Raw genomic sequence first — 19,193 nt, forward strand, 5'->3', positions numbered from 1 at the left:
ATATAATCATGTAACTATTGTCTTTCCTTTTATGTGATACATTACATTTATTGACTTATGAATATTGTACCATCCTTGCATCCTTGGGATGAATCTCACTTGATTTTGATGTGCGATCTTTTTAATGTATTGCTGGATGTGGTTTGCCAATATTTGTTGAGGATTTTAGTGTCTATGTTCATCAGTGATATTGGCCTGTAGTTTTCTTTCCTTATTGTGTTGTTATCTGGTTTGGGATTAGAAAGATGCTGGTTTTATAAAAAGGATTTAGAGTCTTCTATCTTCTTAAATTTTTTGAAATAATCTGTGAAGGATGGTGGTTGGGTCTTCCTTAAATGTTTTGTAAAATTCTCCTGTGAAACCATCCTGTCCAGGACTTTTGTGTGTAGGGAGGTTTTTGATTACTACTTCAATTTCATGAATTGTTATTAGTCTGTTCAGGCTTTCTGCTTCTTCTTCATTCAATTTTAGAAGATTATATTTTTCTAGAAATTTGTCCATTTCACCTAGGTTTTCAAGTTTCTTGGCATATAATTCTTGGTAGTAATTTCTTACAATCCTTTATTTTTTTGTGGTATCAGTTGTAATCGCTCCTCTTTAACTATTGATTGTGTTTATTTGGGTCCTCTCTCCTTTTCTCTTGATGAATCTGCTTAAAGGCTTGTCCATTTTGTTTATCTTTTCAAGAACCAGCTCCTGGATTCATTAATCCTTATAATTGTGCTTTTAGTTTCTGTCATTTAATTCTGCTCTGATCTTGGATATTTCCTTTCTTCTACTTGCTCTGGACTGTCTTTGTTGTTGTCCTTCCAGTTATTCTAGATGTAGGTTTAGGTTGTTTATTTGAAATTTTTGTATATTTTTTAGGTAGGCCTGTTGCTATGAACTTTTTTCTCAGGACTGCCTTCACTGTGTCCCATTGCTTTTGGACTGTTGTGAGTTCATTTTCATTTGTTTCCAGAAACTTTTTGATTTCTTCCTTTATCTCATTCTTAACTCATTTATTGTTTAATGGCATGCTATTCAATCTCCATTATTTTTAATGTTTTTGAGTTTTTTCCTTGAGGTTGATTTCTAGTTTCAGGCCCTTATGGTCAGAGAAGATGCTTCATATGATTTCAATTTTCTAAAATTTTTTAGGCTTGTTTTGTGTCCTATCATGTGGTCTATCTTTGAAAATGTTTCACGTGCATTTGAAAAGAATGTGTATGTTGCTTCTTTCGGATGAAAGGCTCTATGTATATCAGTTAAGTCCATTTGTTCTAGGACATTGTTAAATGCTGCAATATCTTTTTTGATATTTCATTTGGAATATCTATCCATTGTTGATAGTGGTGTGTTAAAATCCCCTACTATAATTGTGTTTCTGTCTATGTGTTTCTTGAAGTCCTCCAAGACTTTCCTTATGTATTTTCTGCTTCTATGTTGTATGCATACATATTTATAATGTTTATGTCTTCTTGATGGATTTTTCCCTTGAATATTATGAAGTATATTTCTGGGGTCCTTTTATGGCCTTGTTTGGAAGTCTATTTTGTCTGATATAAGTATTGCATCCCATCTTTTTTTCCTGCCCATTTGCTTGGAATATTTGTTTTCAGCCCTTCACTTTCATTCTGTGTAAGGCTTTTGCTCTGAGGTGGGTCTCTTGTAGGCAGCATATGTTTGGGTCATGTTTTCTTATCCATTCACCTACCCTATGTCTTCGGTTTTTTTTTTAAGATTTTATTTATTTACCTTTAGAGGGGAAGGAAAGGAGATAGGGAGAGAAATATCAATGTATGGTTGCCTCTTGTGTGTACCCTGCTGAGAACTGGCCTGCAACCCAGGCATGTGCCTTGACTGGGAATCAAATGGTGGTTGTTTGAGTTGCAGGCCCGAGCTTAATCCACTTTTGCAGGCTGAGAAATGCCCCCTATTCCAGTTATAGAAATGCAAACAAAATAGAAATCCATTTCTTGAAATTAAGCATGCTGGCAGCCTCCCAAAGCATGGGTGCTACTGCCCCTTACCTCAGAGAAGACCTGGCTGGAACTTCCCTCTGCAACATGCTCTCTGCAACAGTTCTAATCTGCTGCTAGGCACTGTCCAAGGTGAGGCTCTGCATGGAACCATGGCCTGGGGGGCAGATCCAGTGGGTCAAGACCACACCTGGCACTGGACACAGGGAAAGGTTGCTCCCATTTGCACAGGGAGGAGGGGAGGTGAGGGGGACAAATTTTTGTGTGGAAGAACATAGTTGGATTGGTCCTTTTGCCACTTTGAAGGTTAACAGCAAGATGTCTTTGGGGGCACATGACTCCCAGGACTTGGTGACAGGCGAAGTGAGGAGAAAGGGTCCAGACCCTCCCAAGGTAGATGGATTATGTGTGGGAGGATGAGGTCAACTTCAGATACACTGAGTGTGAGGAGTCTGTGGGGCCATCAGATGAAGATGGCTCATTCTCACCTGGATGCATTGAAATGGTATATGTGGAGAGTTTCTAATATGAAAAAATATTTTAAAAGACAAAAAAAATTGTTTAATTTTTCTAAAGAAAACATGCAAGTATCCAAGAGGTACATGAAAATACGCTCAACATCACTAATCATCAGGGGAATGCAAATCAAAACCACAATGAGGTATCACCTCATACCTGTTAGAATGGCTATCATAAAAAAAGGCAAAACATAAGAACTGGTGAGGATATGGACAGAGGGGAGCCCTTGCACTTGGGGGGCTGGGGGTGGGCAAGTAATTTGGTACAGTCACTATGGAAAAGAGTATGAATGTTCCTCAAAAAATTAAAAATAGAACTACCATATGATTCAGCACTTTTACTTCTGGGTATGAACTTGAAGGAAGCAAAAAGAAACTATTAAAGAGATCTCTACACTCCCATATTCACTGCATCATTATTCACAATAGCCAAGATATAGAAACAAACTAAGTGTCCATCAACAGATGAATGGAAAAAGAAAATGTGGTTACATATACAATGGAATATTATTCGGCCATTAAAAAGAAGGAGATCGGGACTTTGCCAAGATGGAGGCATAGGTGGAGACACTGTGCTTTCTCACACAACCAAGTTTAGAGATAATAAAATATTAGCAACAGAAAACACAGCCAGAACACAAAAAAATTGAACTTTTCGGAAGTCTGGTAACAACGAATGCTTCAGCCTGACCGGTAAGAGGGGCAAAACCAGCAGCTGGCGGAGCAGGGTTGCACAGGAAAATTTGGTCAGACAGACTCAGGAGTGTGGATCCCAGGCATGGGGTTACAAAGGGCGGGCCCAGTGAGTGACCCAGTGAGCAACCAGCAGATTTGGCGAGGGCAAAGGGTGGCGGGTTGACTGGTGGAGCATTCCTGCACAGATAGACCGGTGAGGGAGTGGGCAGTGAGATGGGACCTAGCTGGTCCCAGTGATGGGAGGTAGCAGAGGGCCGCCATTTCCTGGCTCTGACCCCGCCCCCACATACAGCATCACAACCCAGCGACCCCACCCTGGAGGCCCCTCCCCACCCCTAAGGCTCCGCTCCTCATACTTAACCGGCCAGAACAGACCAAAAATGGCTCAGGAAGATCTCAAAGCCCCAGAGACCATAACTCTAAGCAACGAAGAAATAGCAAAACTTTCAGATGCACAGTTCAAAACATTGGTGATCAGTATGCTCACAGAACTGGCTGATTTTAGTCACAAATTAGAGAAACATATGAAGGCTCAACTAATTGAAATGAAGGGAATTGCACAGGAAACCAATAGTGAAGACAAGGAAACTGGGACTCAAATCAAGGGACTGAACCAGAAGGAAGGAAAAAATGGCCAAACAGGAAAATATGAAGAAACAAGAATTCAAAAAAATGAGGAGAGATTTAGGAACCTCCAGGACATCTTTAAACGCTCCAACATCCAAATTATAGGGGTACCAGAAGGGGGAAAGGAACAGCCACCAGTGGAAAGCTTATTTGAAAAAATAATAAAAGAGAATTTCCCCAATCTGGCAAAGGAAATAGACTTCCAGGAAATCCAGGAAGCTCAGAGAGTCCCAAAGAAGTTGGACCCAAGAAGGAACACACCAAGGCACATCATAATTACATTAGCCAAGATTAAAATGAAGGAGAGAATCCTAGAAGCAGCAAGAGATAAGGGGACAGTCACCTACAAAGGAGTTCCCATCAGACTGTCAGCAGATTTCTCAAAAGAGGCCTTCCAGGCAACAAGGGGCTGGAAAGAGGTATTCCAAGTCATGAAATCCAAAGACCTACAACCAAGATTGTTCTATCCAGCAAAGCTTTCATTTAGAATGGAAGGACAGATAAAGTGCTTCTCAGATAAGATCAAATTCAAGGAGTTCATCATCACCAAGCCCTTATTACATGAAATGTTAAAGGGACTTATCGAAGAAAAAGAAGATAAAAAAGATAAACCGTGAAAGGACAGCAAACTCACAGTTATTAACAACCACATCTAAAACAAAAGCAAACTAAAAGGACAACTAGATCAGGAACAGAACCATAGAAATGAAGATCTCATGAAGGGTTAGCAACAGGGGAGTGGGAGGAGGAGAATGGGGGAGAAGGTACAGAAAATAAGTAGCATAGATGGTAGGTAGAAAATAGATATGGGGAGGGCAAGAATAGTATGGGAAATATAGAATCCAAAGAACTTGAGACACATGGAATGGTAGGGATGGGGGGTGCAGAGTGAAGGGGAATGAAGGGGGGAATAGAATAACCGTAATGGCATAATCAATAAAATAAAAATTTTTTAAAAAGAAGGAAATCCTGCTTTTTGCAACAAGAAATGATGATTAGAGATCAACAGGCAATGTGATAAACCCATCACTCAAGGCTAAATTTCTGAAGACTGAAAGCATAGTGTCTACTCACCAGTTGCAACTCAGGGAGCGTTCATTTGAGCATTACAGCCATACTGAGCAGAGCACAGGCTCAGTAAATATTTACAGGTCTTGGCCAAATCAGTGACAAATGTGTGCTTTTTTCCAGTGATGCTACTTGTGACAGTGAACATCTTTTGCTGAAGGAAGCAAACACAGACATTAAACTATAAAGCACAACTGTCCAGAGAGTAATCAAATTCTGGGCCTCAGTTCAATGTTAAGGTTCTAGGCATCAGAAATGTATGGCACATGTTGTCTGCCCATGGCTCAATAATTTTTCTCTGATTAAGAAAAAATCCTCTTTGTATTTTTCCTCCATTCATAAATTGGACATTTGTTTGTCAGGTGACTTCTATCCACCAAGGTATGCTAAGTGAAAATAATATAAATTGAGTCAGGTACATGTACACTTGACCTTGAGCAAAGAGTGAACATAATCCTCAGTGCACATTTTGAAGGCCATTAAATATAAAGATAGTTTGCATTGTAAAAATTCTCAGAAGTTGCAGACAAAAATCTCACCTAGTGGGGTTATAGAAAAGATAAAAACACTGCATATATTTTCATATTTCTTACAATTATGAGCCAAGTTCTGTTCTGTTTTCTGGGTATTAATTTATTTCTCCCTGAAAGCTCCAGAATGAGGGAAGTCATAATATGATCCTTATTCTACAGATTAGGTAATAGACCACCAGTTCTGAAAATGCAACAGGAATTGAGGTTACACCACCACAAAACACTTCCCCCGTGTTTATACCCTCATGGTCCACATACAAAGTGATAATATTTGTACAGATCCTTGAGATAAACTGGAGAGGATTATCTATATGGGTTTATTTATATGGAGCTTTGTGGGAAAAGTTCATAACTTTAGTAATATATAATTCTAAGAATACTAATAAAGTACAAAGTAATAGAGATTACATGAAGTATAAATTTATATGTAACACCCAAATAAAATCTAAATACTTGCTATTCTAGATATTTCATTAAGAATCTTGAGTTGCTCCAATGAAGATAACTTAGTAAATGTAAAGTTTTTGCTTGAAAGGGGTCTCTGAAACTCCTGATCCTCTTTAATGTTGGCTCTTTTTTAATTCACAATGGTTACCTTTTCTAAGGAACCTCATTCACACAAGCCAGATAGTAACAAAAGTCAGAGAACTATTCATCATATTTTCTCCCAGAAATTTTTTATCATTAACCTAATTTTAGATAATTTGAGCATTCTCTAAATAATCTTTTCTTTTATTAATAAGTATAATGTTAAGCCTTATTGTACTAATAAATGGATTTTGAATCCAACCGAATATACTATATCTACAATTTTTAAATAATATATTTTCTCAAACATTGATAGATGCTGTCCTACTAGCCTTAATAATTTTTCCTTATATTCATATTATAATAATGCCTAAACTCTAATAGTGAATCATTTTAGTCACACTTTACTGAAGTTGAATATTTGCCTGAGATTTATCTACCTTGACAGTACATTATTGATATGCTTTCATTGAGTCGTGACAATTTTATAAAAGTTCACTCAGGTGTTAAAAATTTTTAGGTAAGTCAGGTGTGTTCAGACAAAGAAATATGGCCCAAATGAAAGAACAGATCAAAGTTCCAGAAAAAATACAACTAAGTGATGAAGAGATAGTCAACCTATCAGATGCAAAGTTCCAAACACTGGTAGTGAGGATGCTCACACAAATAGTTAAATATGGTCACAAAATAGAGAAAAAAGTGAAGGCTGTGAAAAGTGAAATAAAGGAAAATGTACAGGGATCAATGATGAAAGGAAGGAAACTGGGACTCAAATCAACAGTTTAGACCAGAAAAAAAGAAATAAACATCCAACAACAGAATGAAGAAACAAGAATTAAAAAAATGAGGAGAGGCTTAAGAACTTCTGGGACAATTTTAAACGTTCCAACATCTGAATCACAGGGGTGCCAGATGAAGAAAAAGAAGAGCAAGAAATTGAAAACTTATTTGAAAACATAATGAAGGAGAAATTCCCTAATCCAGCAAAGGAAATAGACTTTCAGGAAGTCCAGGAAGCCAAGAGAGTCCCCAGAAAAGTTGTACCCAAGGAAGTACATACCAAGGCACCTCATAATTACATTACCCAAGATTAAAGATAAGGAAAGAATCTTAAAAGCAGCAAGAGAAAAGGAGACAGTTACCTATAAAGGAGTTCTGATAAGACTATCAGCTGATTTCTCAAAAGAAACTTTTCAGGCAAGAAGGGGCTGGAAAGAAGTATTCCAAGTTATGAAAGGCAAGGACCTACATCCAAGATTACTCTCTCCAGCAAAGCTATCATTACAATGGGAGGGCAGATAAAGTGCTTCCCAGATAAGGTCTAGTTAAAGCAGTTCAGCATCATCAAGCCCTTATTATATGAAATGCTAAAGGGACTTATCTAAGAAAAAGAAGATAAAAAATATGAACAGTAAAATGACAACAAACAACTATCAATGACTGAACCTAAAAAAACAAAAGCAAACTAAGCAAACAACTAGAACAGGAACAGATTTCCAGAAATAGAGATCACATGGAGAGTTATCAGCAGGGAGGGAAAGGGGAGAGTGGGGGAAAAGGTGTAGAGAAGATGAAGCATAAATGATAGCTACAAAATAGACAGGGGGAGGTTAAGAATAATATGGGAAATGGAGAAGACAAAGAACTTATGTGTGTGAACTATGGACATGAACTAAGGCTGGGGAATGATGGTGAGGGCAGGTAGAGGGCAGAGGGGAATAAAGGGGAGAAAAATGGGGCAACTGTAATAGCATAATTAATAAAATATATAAAGAAGAAAAAATTAGATAAGTCATCTGTACAAATGTAATTGCTGTTCTATAACAAATCTGCAAAGAGAAAATAATTCTCACATACATATGCACACACACACCTCAATCTTTGAGCTCATAAACTCTCAACAAAACTCTCCTTTTGGACATCAATGGTCAGTCTAAGGTATCAAACAACAGAAAGAATGGAATTCTGATCCTATTTCTTGGCATAAAGCTGAAAACAGTCTTGAGTATATGGTTTGGATTTTTTCCATCTTGATAATGTTATTTAATGAGAAATTCATATTTGCAGGCAAATTTTCTCAAGAGCTAGCTGCTTTATGAATAAAATTATGTATAACCTAAACCTTAGGGTTTTCAGCATAAACATGAAGAATTTATTTACACCCCTGTGGTTGGAGTACAGACATGCTAGTACCTCTGTAGCATCTTATTTGTTTCAAAGCATTGCTTTACCATTGCAAACATTTCATCCCTAGTAGTTTTATTGTCACTGCTTATTCATACTCTAGTTTGATTGCTCTGATACATCTTTGCAGAACAATAACATTCTCCCAGGCAGAGGGGCATTTGCCATGAAGCTAATGAAGCTAAAGCTCCAGAGCCCTTCACTTGGGTAGGTCACTTCCCAGGAGAAACCCTGGCAAAGTCTCCATGCTTTCTTGTAAAACATGGGGAAAATATGCTTTCACCAGAATTTCACTAAGACTATTGACTCTTCTTTCCACTCCAGCTCATTCTCACTTCTCCTTGCTACAGGTGGTATGTGGTATGGAAGCAGATCCCACTAAGAAGTTAAGATGAGAATGTACTGTGTGGATTTAGTGGGATTTATTTATGTGGTTTGCAGTCTGTTCTGCAATAATTTATTGCAAGCTGTCCCAGAATAGTCCTTCCATTAGGCCAGCACACTCAAAGTCTCAGAATAACAATATCAGCCCAGTAGCCATATGACATTAACTGTGCTCCACAATACCCCAGCACCAGAAGCAGTCAGGGCAGCATTGGAAGGGAACCAGGCTTGAAATGTACAGTGCCAGAGACCAGTACACCGGAAATTTTTCCAATTGTCAGAATAATAAACTGTAATTTAGTTCTCAAAAGCACTCAATCAAGTAGAAATTCTATCCTCTCAGGGGTATACCTTATTAATTTTATATGCTTCATTATCAATACACTACACAATACTTTTCTTTTTTGATGGCAATCCCATGAAATGGAAGTTACTAGATTTCTAGCATTCTAGCATAGAAACTTTTGGCAGCACTACAGAGAGTACTTATGTCTCTGCAAAGCTGCATGTATTATGCATCAAAAACAAAAATAATCTTTGATCAGCCATACTAGAAGGAAGACTAAATTATATTTCTATTTTCTCTAGAAAAAAATGATATTACAAAAGTGTCATCATGTTAAAATGTACTCTGCCCTGGCTGGTGTGGCTCAGTGAACTGAGCACCAGACTGCAAAGCAAGGGGCCACTCATTTGGTTCCCAGTCACGGGCACATGCATGGGTTGCAGGCCAGGTCCCCAGTAGGTGGTGCATGAGTGACAACCACACATTGATGTTTCCCTCCCTCTCTTTCTCTCTTCCTTCCCTTCTCTCTAAAAATAAATAAATAAAATCTTTTAAAAATGTAATCAGAGTGTATGCCAATGAAAACTTAAAAGGAAAAGAAGAATTATAGAGTTCTTCAGGGAGTTAATATATTATTTTTTGGCTTTTGTAGTTCTGCAATATCTGCTCAGCTTTTTTAAGTTCAAAAATTATGATATTTTATTTTCCCATTCTAAATGAACATTCACTTGTATATTGTAGTATTTTGAACTTTGTATTCTTTTTCTTAGAAAGAGGCCTACAAAGCCCATTATTTTCTCTTCAGACATTTTAGCTATTGCTAATAACCAAGAACAGTTACTAGCATCACTCTACAATGAATACTTTCTCAATTGAATGATCTTCTGAATTGTGTTGTCTGTGTCATAGACTGCCAATACACCTACAAGCCATATTCTTTGAAAAGGCATTTTCCCTATTTCTTTTGCTAATTCCCTGTAGGCTAGCAAGATGAATGACCTGTGATTGTTTGAAGCATTTTGGCTTCTACTATTAATTAAGCAAATTTCAAACCAGGTTCCTGAACTCATTCTCCTATTGTTCAAAGAGTTCCCCATTTTGTGTTTGCAGAAGTGTGAACAGTCCAAGTCCTTTTCTGTGTAAGATACCTGGTGCATGCCAAGCAGCTGGTAAAATTATTTTACCTGATGACTTTAACAAAAGACATTCATGCTGAGAAAGAGGATGGTCATTAGGGCATGGAAATACTAATTAGTAGCAATTTTTTTTATTTAAGCTCCTAAGTTTGACTGGTGCACCTGATGACTTCTCAGCTACAATCAAGAAATCATCCTTGGTTATGGGGAAAATAAGTATCTGTAAAAATTAAACCAACTGAAATATAAAGTATTACTTATGGAAATCGTTAAACTTTACATGTTAAAAAATTCTATTTTTCAAAATTAGTTTTTAGGCTATCTGCATTTTCACAGATTTATTTTAAAACAGGTTACTGTTTTAAATGTAACAATTAAGCGGGTTGTAAAGAAAAGAGAGACTAATGCAATAATATTGAATTAATTCAACAATAAAAATTCTTTAAATAATCTTCCAAGTAAATTAAAGTAATATAGCTTTAAAATTCTAAACAATTCCCAAATATAAATATTTATTTTTAGGGTTGTAAAAATATTTGGGAAAAAGTCATTTTCCTGTTAGTATAAAGGCCACTTTAATAACCTCAATTAAATTATGCTGTTATTATTTACTTGTGAATATAAGCTTTTTTCATAAAGACAAACAATAATTGATTATAAAATTTTATCAAGAATCATACTTTAATAGTATGTTACTCCAACAGCTAAGATGAAAGAAACATTGAGAAAATGCATTATTCAATTACATTCTACTTAGGAAACTCTAACATCAGATTATGATAATAAAATCAGCATTCTAGTGAGAAAGAAATATTTTTAAAACATGAGAGAAAATTAAATAGAAGAGAACTCAATTTCTTCAAGGGCCACAAGGTGAAGAACTTCATGTTTCATAGTGAAATCATTGCTGAAGTGGGATGGCCCTCAGGGCTGTAGGAAGATTGGATCCCAGAGCACTGACTACAGCAGGAGCACATAATGTTCTTCAGTGCCAAATTTATTGTAACTAAATCCAGGAGGTATATATACTCATGTAAATGGTGTTCAGATACAATTTCAAATGTTACGTGTTTACTAGGGATTTTTTGGGGGGCGTTAAAAAGAAGGCTTTGAAGACTTTTGATGGGTATCAGAGGTTTGCAGTGATCAGTGTCCTGCAGCACACCTGTAGCCCATGGGAGACAGGCCGGGGAGCCTCAGCACACTGTATGTGAAGGGAAAATTAAAACAAAAGGCAAATGTTTTAAAACCTTGTGGACTCCACTGCACCTACAATACGTCCTCCTTTCCCATCTCCCACCTCCAGCCTTGCTCTCAACATCAGTGGATTCCCCACATTAACAGAACTTTACCCAGAGTGAAAGTGTAGCCCGTTAGGCTGATAGCTGTTCATGGGAGTGTGTATGTATGGAAGTGGGGCAGGGACTGGGTGAGAGCCTATAGAGAAGAAATGGCCTCCTGACAACTCTCAAATCCCCTGGTGTTCTTCCTATAAATATGCCACAGTGTATCTGAGTGCAGGTTACCTGGCAGGCTGTGAACTCCTCTGGTCAGGAGAAGATTACATGACCCATTCATTGCTCCTTTAAAGAGGCAACAGATCAAAGAAAAATGAAGCATTGGTCATTTCCCAACTGAGCTACACTCACATAAGTTAAAATCTTCCCAATTTCTTTCCACTGAAATCGTAAAATTGCAATCCTGCTATTGTTTTCACTTCATATGTTATGAGATCCTTGGCACAGATCCCCAAGGCCACTCCCCCTTCAAGCCTCATCTTTTCTGGAAGAACTTGGTGGACCAAGACACCATGTTCCAGGAGTTGCTGAGTGACCTGGAGCAAGAAAAATGCCCATTTATAAAAGACAGTCACACTGGTCTAAATAAAGGGCTTCGAGAGATTCTATAAAACACCTTAATAGATGTTCTTTAAGAAAAAAAGAAAGAGGGACAGGATAAGCTTGCCAAATAAGTTTAGGAAACACTAAGCTAAATAGATCTCCTTACTCCAGAATCTCTCTTGCACTTCTGATATGATAACATTTTTCTATTTTTTTAACCCAAGGAATCCTTTTTTCATGGAGTACTTTTGTAAAACACCTAGAATACAGTTATGAAAATGGTACAATAGCATAATAGTATTGTGGACAAGTTTCTAGAATTCAGACTCTTCTGGATAATCTCACCATAAGAAATTCCTTTTCTATTTGCGTCAAAGTCAACTGTAGTATTATCTGATCCAACCCATTCACTTTACTGATAGAAAAAATTAAGGCCCAGCTACAGAAAGCCACTGTCCAAATTGTTGACATCACCATTAAAGCAAGATGAGCCATTAACATCTTGCAGAGAAAATGAGGAATCACTGGTATTTCTAACCATGTGGCAGTGCCTCATTGTGGTTCCCCAAGTCCAGCGTCTGTCCTGTTTGCCAGTTTACCTGGTTAGGAGGCTGAATTTTGTCAGGGGCTTGAGTGTCATTCAAAGCTGGCTGGCACTGCATCAGGCCAACCAAATTCTTAAAAGACTTAAGTATAAACCTAACAGAAATATTTTTACTTATGTCTCTAGCTTGCTCTCTACCATCCTCATCTTCCACTGGATGACTCCAGTTCTCTTCAGAAGATTGATGCACCTGGAGTCACACCTGGAACATCTTGATCAAGGTATTTGAAAACCTCTCAGAATGGTTTCAGTGGTGAAATCCAGCTTCCTATCTCTAATTACTGAGCAGAGAGTACCATGTCTTGTCCCATCTCTTTCACCCCCAGGCAGGGTCACAAACACAGGGACAAATTATGGCTTTTGAGAGCTCCTTTCTCATGCTCCTTGCCAACCTCTCTCCTTTTGTGAATCAATAATCTCTATGCATTAATTCTGCTTGGTACAGAGTCTATAGCTCTTCATATAATCTTCATGAAAGTTCTGGACCCTGAGCCTCCTTCTTTTAACTCTGGAGAGACTTTATTATTCCTGTCATTATCATTGTCACCATCATCATCATCTTCGTCACCATCATGCAAAACAATATTTATTAACCACTGGTATGGAAATAGCCAATGGCCAGACTAGGTATGTGCTTGAGGTATGACAAATCAAGGTCACACTAAAACAATTAGATAAATTCTTTAAAAGTATTTGATGTAATATTTCTTTAAAAAATAATGTAAGACAGGAAAATGAACTCATACTAAAGATGCCTTTGAAAGGCTCACTTACATTTTTAATTGTTTAATATTAATTATTAATTTTACTTGTAATTACATAGAGAGGGATAAGCTATTGAAATATATAAAGCACCATTCTAGGTATTTCCTCAGGCATTGTTTTATATAAGCACAGAAGGGTCAAGGATTGAGTAATCTACAAAGTTCCCACTGGGTGCCAGTAATGGAAACATGAGTCTATTTGCTTCTATGTCTTCACTCTTACCAACACACATACAGTTGCTGTAAAGTCTGGAAACATGGTTGACAATATATAAGGTTGTTGAGGGCATTTGCAATTTGTAAAAAAATAAAAATAAAAAAGATAACATTATCTATGTCTTCGTGCTCTGCTAGGGAGTCTTCAGTACCATCTCTCCTGGTCCCTTCTGTGTTGCTACCCCTGACTTTCCTCTCAGAGGGTCATTTCATCTCCATGTGCTTAGGGTCACCTCATTCTTTTCCCCTTCTCCCTAAATGGGGCAGCAAAGTTGAGATTGGACCCAAGCTCTCCTGGCTCCCAGCCCACATAGCACCCTCTCTGTACTGAAAACTGGCAGAACAAATGAGTTATTTCCAGCTATTCATCAAGAGATTCACAGTTCATATACTTTGACTCTATAATTCTGTTAGGTAGGGTAGATAGAAAACCAAGGCAGGAAGGAGGAGGGAGACATGTCTCACCTACAAACTTAGCAGTCCCGAGCTTGGTCCAATATTGCCAGATGTAACAACATCATAAGAAATGCCATGCTAAAACAGGATGAGGGAAACCCTTGAAATTCTATGTATTGTTTCCACTTTTGAGGAAAGTCTTGAAACTGTGCTTTTACCTCAAGGCCAAAAGGCAGGAGAGGATCTACAGTGCCCAAGGGAAGGAGCCCATAGAACAACTTTAGTTAATTGCCTACAGCTGGTCACTATCTGTTTCATGAGGGAGTCCCTAATGCTTAAAGGAAGAGCCCTTTTGGTACCTGCCCCAACTTTAACTGCCTCCAGTCACGTATCTGTCTTATACCAAGATGTACAAATGGGGTCTGGAGCAAGATGAGGATTTGGGCTAACAGACCCCCCACACATACCTAAGTTTGGGTAGTCACATCTACCTGTCAATCAGTATGTAACTTCTTCACCCCATCCCGCCAACTATATAAGCCCTCAGAATAAAGGACTCTCTCTCCCTTGGCTCTCTGGCCACCCACCCCTGGCCATGCAGTGCACCATGGCCTTTGGCCACACTTACTTCAGCCACCCAAACACTGCTTTGTCTATGACTTTCACTGAACTCCACTCCCACCCCCCACCACTTTAGCTAGCCTGTTGTCATCCATGAGAATGGATGACTAATAAACCTTGCTTGCACGCTAATAGATTAGCTGATCTGTGATTTTTCTACTGCATCTGCGAGAAGAACTGAGTTTCTGGGAGCTCCTCCCATAACTCCACTCCTGGAACTCCGTCCTAAGAAAATATAATACAAAATCAATACAAACTTCTCACAGAAATGTTCAGGACAGACTTACAAGATTAAGTTGGGAGTACCAGCTCCCAGAGGTCAGTGATTTACTAAAATCAGTACTGCCTTAAAAGGGATTATCAGGCAGTTTTAACACAGGATATTTATAAAGCATTTGTAATTGTCCCGGGAATGCATATGTTATAATGCTAAGTGGAGGAAAATATAAGATACAACCAGTATGATTTCAACAGAAAAAAAGTGTTTCAATAGTATATCACAACCCCTAGTTATGTGGGAAAATGGTTCTGTGATTGAGGAACTTTAGAAAACACTGAATTAACCTTGAACAGGTTGTTCTGGGATTAATATGCTAATGTAGTTGTGAATCTTCCAGACAAAGTACATTATTCAGCATTACCCAGACTGGACTGCTGCCAAGTCTCCTTCCAGTGTGAGATGATGAACTAGCAGAATTAGTCATCAGTGAACAGCACACCAACAGGCACCATCTGATAATGGAAAAGGGAGCCTGGAGGAGCTGTAATTAAATAATCCAGAGCCTGTTTATAGAGCAAGTAGGCTCTGAGATGGGCCCTGTGGACCTTTACAACCTAGTAGAGGGGACAAGAAATGCACAGAAATAACTACAACATAAAGTGTCTTAGCATGTTTAAATGTTTACAGTTTTCATAATCTTCAATCCTGTAAGTGCATTCATGAGATTCTATTCCTAAGGAATTAAGCAGAAGTGCAACTAAAGACTTACGTAAAAAGGAAGTACTGCCCTGGCTGGTGTAGCTCAGTGGATTGAGCTCGGGCCTGTGAACCAGACAATCGCGGTTCAATTCCCAGTCAGGGCACATGCCTGGATTGCAGGCCGGTTCCCTGCAGGCCAGTTTCCAGCAGGGGATGCGCAAAGGGCAACCATACATTGATGTTTCTCTCTCTCTCTCCTTCCCATCTCCTCTAAAGATGAAGAAATTAATTTTTAAAAAAAGAAGTACTAATCTCAGTATTGTTTTAAATAGTCCCATGTTCAACCTTATTAAGTAAAAAAATTAGGGTACATGTGTTGATTTAAAATAGTTTCAAATTTTATTGAGATGGGATTATAAAAATACACAAAACTGCATATATAATATAAAGCCAATTTTAAATATATATGTACATGCACATGTGAATGCCTAGAACAAGAGAGAAGAATAAATACATCCCAGTGTAACTGTGCTATCTACAGTGAGGCATAATTAGAAACAAATCATTGCTTTTACAATCGTGGGGTAGGACTTTGTTTAGCAAACATTCACTCTAATAGAAAGGGTCACAATGTGTTCTGGGCTACCTCTGTACCTCAGGTGGCACATAGTATTAGCAAGCCCAACAAAGGGAAATTTCAAAAAGCTAGCTGGAAACTGATAAAATTGCATGCAAGTAAAATCAAATCTGTCAGGGCTTTGTTTATGAAATGGTGGCTTCCTTTACAATCATTTTTATTCTTCAACCAGGGGAGGAAGGGATACAGTGAGCCCAGCCACAAAGCCAGGCCTGAGCAGAGGCAGGTGGGCATTGTCAGTCCTGCATGGCCTCTGTGGGCCTGAGGCCTTGGCATCTCCACTGGCTCTGTTGGCTCTGTGGCCACTTTCTACCAAATGTGTGCTGATGGCTTTGCAGTCCCCACTGGCCCTTTGTCAAGGGGATGCTGCATCCTCTTGACAAGGAGCACACATGAACACTAGATTCTGGAATGCAGCCAGCACCTTTCTGACAGGGCTTCTCAAATGAAAAATGTTTGCAGGTTTACACCATGCTGGGTGCTACAAATAGTTCTGCTAAGTGACCCACCAAAAAGAAAAAGTCACACCTCCCCTCAACAGTTTGGCATTCTAATGCCTGTCTTTATTAAAGGCAAAACACAGTAACAGAATATTTCTATCTGTCTCAGAAGACTTTGTACAGAGAAATGTATAAGTCTTCAAACTTCCTTTTTAAACTGCTTCTGACTCTAAAGGCCCAGCCAGGTATCCTGCCCTGGGAAAGACTTGGGGTTGGGTGGGGGGAACTGCTCCCACATGCCTGACAGCTCTGCCTCCAGGGGCATAGTAGTCACTCCCTCCCACCCTGAGAGAGAGTAACTGCTATTGCTGTCATTCTCATGGGGTAGTTATAACAGTGTTGCATACCTCAGGGTACCTGTCTGTACTTCCCAGGAGACTTGGGACTCCCTGGGGGGCAGGGAACATGTGTTGTATTTTCCACTGCCCACAGTGACTGGCTCAAGCTGGTGTAAGTCTAAGAGTGAGCAAAGCCTATTCATTGCAGGCTCTGTATGAAGGCTCTGTTGGTGGTGCAGGCCCACCAACATGGAACCTAAAATGCTGCTCCTTTGGCTCAAGGGCTGAGGAGAGAGTGGACCAGAGATGCACCCATATGCATGAACCACACTATTTGTGCTGTGCTGAGGACAGTTTTCTGGAAGTCTGAAAACTGGGCATCTTCCAATGGTTTTGCTTTTGGCTCACCACCCGACTTTGTGCCTCAGTTTTCCCATATGTCATCTACAAGAAATGTGATCTTCCCACTCACAGAAGAGTGACTGTGAGCTCTGAGATTGAAGAAAGGCCCTGACATATGAACCCACCACAGCCCATTAAATCATACCTATCTTTTGAGATTATTTCCAATGCCAACTGCTTCTAGAAGCCTCTCTTTGCCTGGTGGGCAATGGAGCTTTCTTTCTCCCCAAGCCTCAGAACCCTTGCTTGTAACTCCTCTTGGGTCTGAGCACATTTACCCATCAGGAAAGGTGTCAGAGGGGGTTGCTGACTGTGTGCCCTTGAACACCAACACTTCTTCCAAGAATACCAGGGCCTCACCTTCAAGAACTCCAGCTTGGCCTCCTGTCCCCAGAGCACAAGACTGAGATGATGCATCTCTGAGACTTGGGTCTGGACCCTGAGAGCAGTCATCTTCTCAGTCAGACTTGCTGGGATGTAATCTTCAATGTGGAAATAGGCTTTGGTTTCTACCTGCTAGAAATAAGATGCAGGAAAAAAGGGGGCTCATAGGAATACCTTCTATGGGACTCTAAGCAGAACAGAAGTCTGCCTGCAGTCAAAACCCAGGTCAGGGCCTCAGGGCTAGGATGTTCCTTCAAAATCCCCACCTGGCACATCTTTCTTCTACTATATAGAAGTTGCATCACATCATATGATGCAAATGGAAGGGAGGGAAAAGAAAAACCATTGGTTTTGAGCCTGTTCTGTATTCCAGTTGGTCCTCAGAACCATTAGTTCCTTTGATTCTCACAGTAATCCTACAGGGACAGCATTATCAGACACAAGATAAACACAATGAACAAGGAGGGAAGTCACTCAATGGTCACACCAATGTAAGTGACAGCAAGAAGATTTGGTCATACAAGCCCTCACACATTGCATGATGAAATTTTTTTTCAGGACAGAAAAACCTGGTCCTGAAACTTTGTTGTTGTTTTTTTTAATTTATTAAGCATTTCTATGCATGTGTGCTCCTGGTGCACTGTCTTCTCTTTATAAGGAGAGGTCTTGGTTATGACACTGTCTCTCCAAAAGAAGGTGATCAACAAGTTGACCCATGAACAAGAAAACCTCTTGCCCTGGCTGGTGTAGCTCAGTGGATTGAGCATGGGCCTGTGAACCAAAGGCTCACGGTTCGATTCCCAGTCAGCGCACATGCCTGGGTTGCAGGCCAGTTCCCAGCAGGGAATGCACGAGAGGCAACCATACATTGATATTTATCTCCCTCTCTTCTTCTCTTCCCCTCTAAAGATAAATAAATAAAATATTTTAAAACAAAACAAAGCAAAACAAAAAAACACATCTGACAGCCCCACCCTGTGCCAGGTCTGACTCTTCATCAGTTGGCTCCTCAGAGAACCAGAAGCTGCAGCCCCAGCAGGAGTGGCTAGTAGAGGCATCGCCCCTGCTTGATGCTGAGTCTCTGATGTGGACTCCGGGGCAGAGATGGGTATGCAGTTTTGGAGGAGTGGTCTTGGGGTCCCTGGTTAAAAATGAGGGAGGCAGGACTTGACAGAGGGTGAAGGTGTTCCTGCCCTTGTGTTCCTGAATCAGCCCTCTTGGTCTCGGGCAGCCCCTTCCAGCCTAACCTTAAGCAAGATTTCCCCACAGCTGAGGGCAACTATCCAACTACCCCAGAGGAAGGCAACTGGGAGCCAAGAGCACCTGGCCTTCTCATATCAGGGGATGGGCAAAATGACCAGATAAGGAGATCTGAAGGAACAGCAGTGTCCACTACATCCCCATGCTCCTGACGTGGTACAGGCTTGTCCTGTGTGGCCATAGACTGAGAATCCTCCAGCCTAGGACTGGTTCATACCAGCTCTGAGCTCAACTTGGAAACATAAAGGAAAAGAAACTGCACAGCAATCTAATACATAAAAAGCATTCAGATTGCTATTAGAGTGGCCAAAATCCAGAGTATGGACAACACCAAGTATTGACAAGTATAGAGCAACATCGGTGGTAGAAATGCAAAATGGTACAACCACTTTGGAAGACAGATTGACAGTTTCTTTACAAAACTAAGCATGCTCTTACCATACAATCCAG

General features: G+C 39.6%; 1 protein-coding gene across 1 annotated transcript in view; it reads right to left on the minus strand.

Moving 5' to 3' along the window:
* Positions 1–19,193, minus strand: part of FRMPD2 (FERM and PDZ domain containing 2) — a 109,087-nt gene that overhangs the window by 36,680 nt on the left and 53,214 nt on the right. Inside the window, 4 exon segments of the mRNA XM_053663863.1 lie at positions 4,896–5,024; positions 11,571–11,635; positions 11,638–11,755; positions 17,460–17,615. Coding sequence (XP_053519838.1) covers positions 4,896–5,024; positions 11,571–11,635; positions 11,638–11,755; positions 17,460–17,615 — 468 coding nt within the window.

This window comes from Artibeus jamaicensis, unplaced genomic scaffold, assembly GCF_021234435.1.
Source record: "Artibeus jamaicensis isolate MK-2021 breed Jamaican fruit bat unplaced genomic scaffold, CSHL_Jam_final contig_332, whole genome shotgun sequence".
Taxonomy (NCBI): Eukaryota; Metazoa; Chordata; class Mammalia; order Chiroptera; family Phyllostomidae; genus Artibeus; species Artibeus jamaicensis.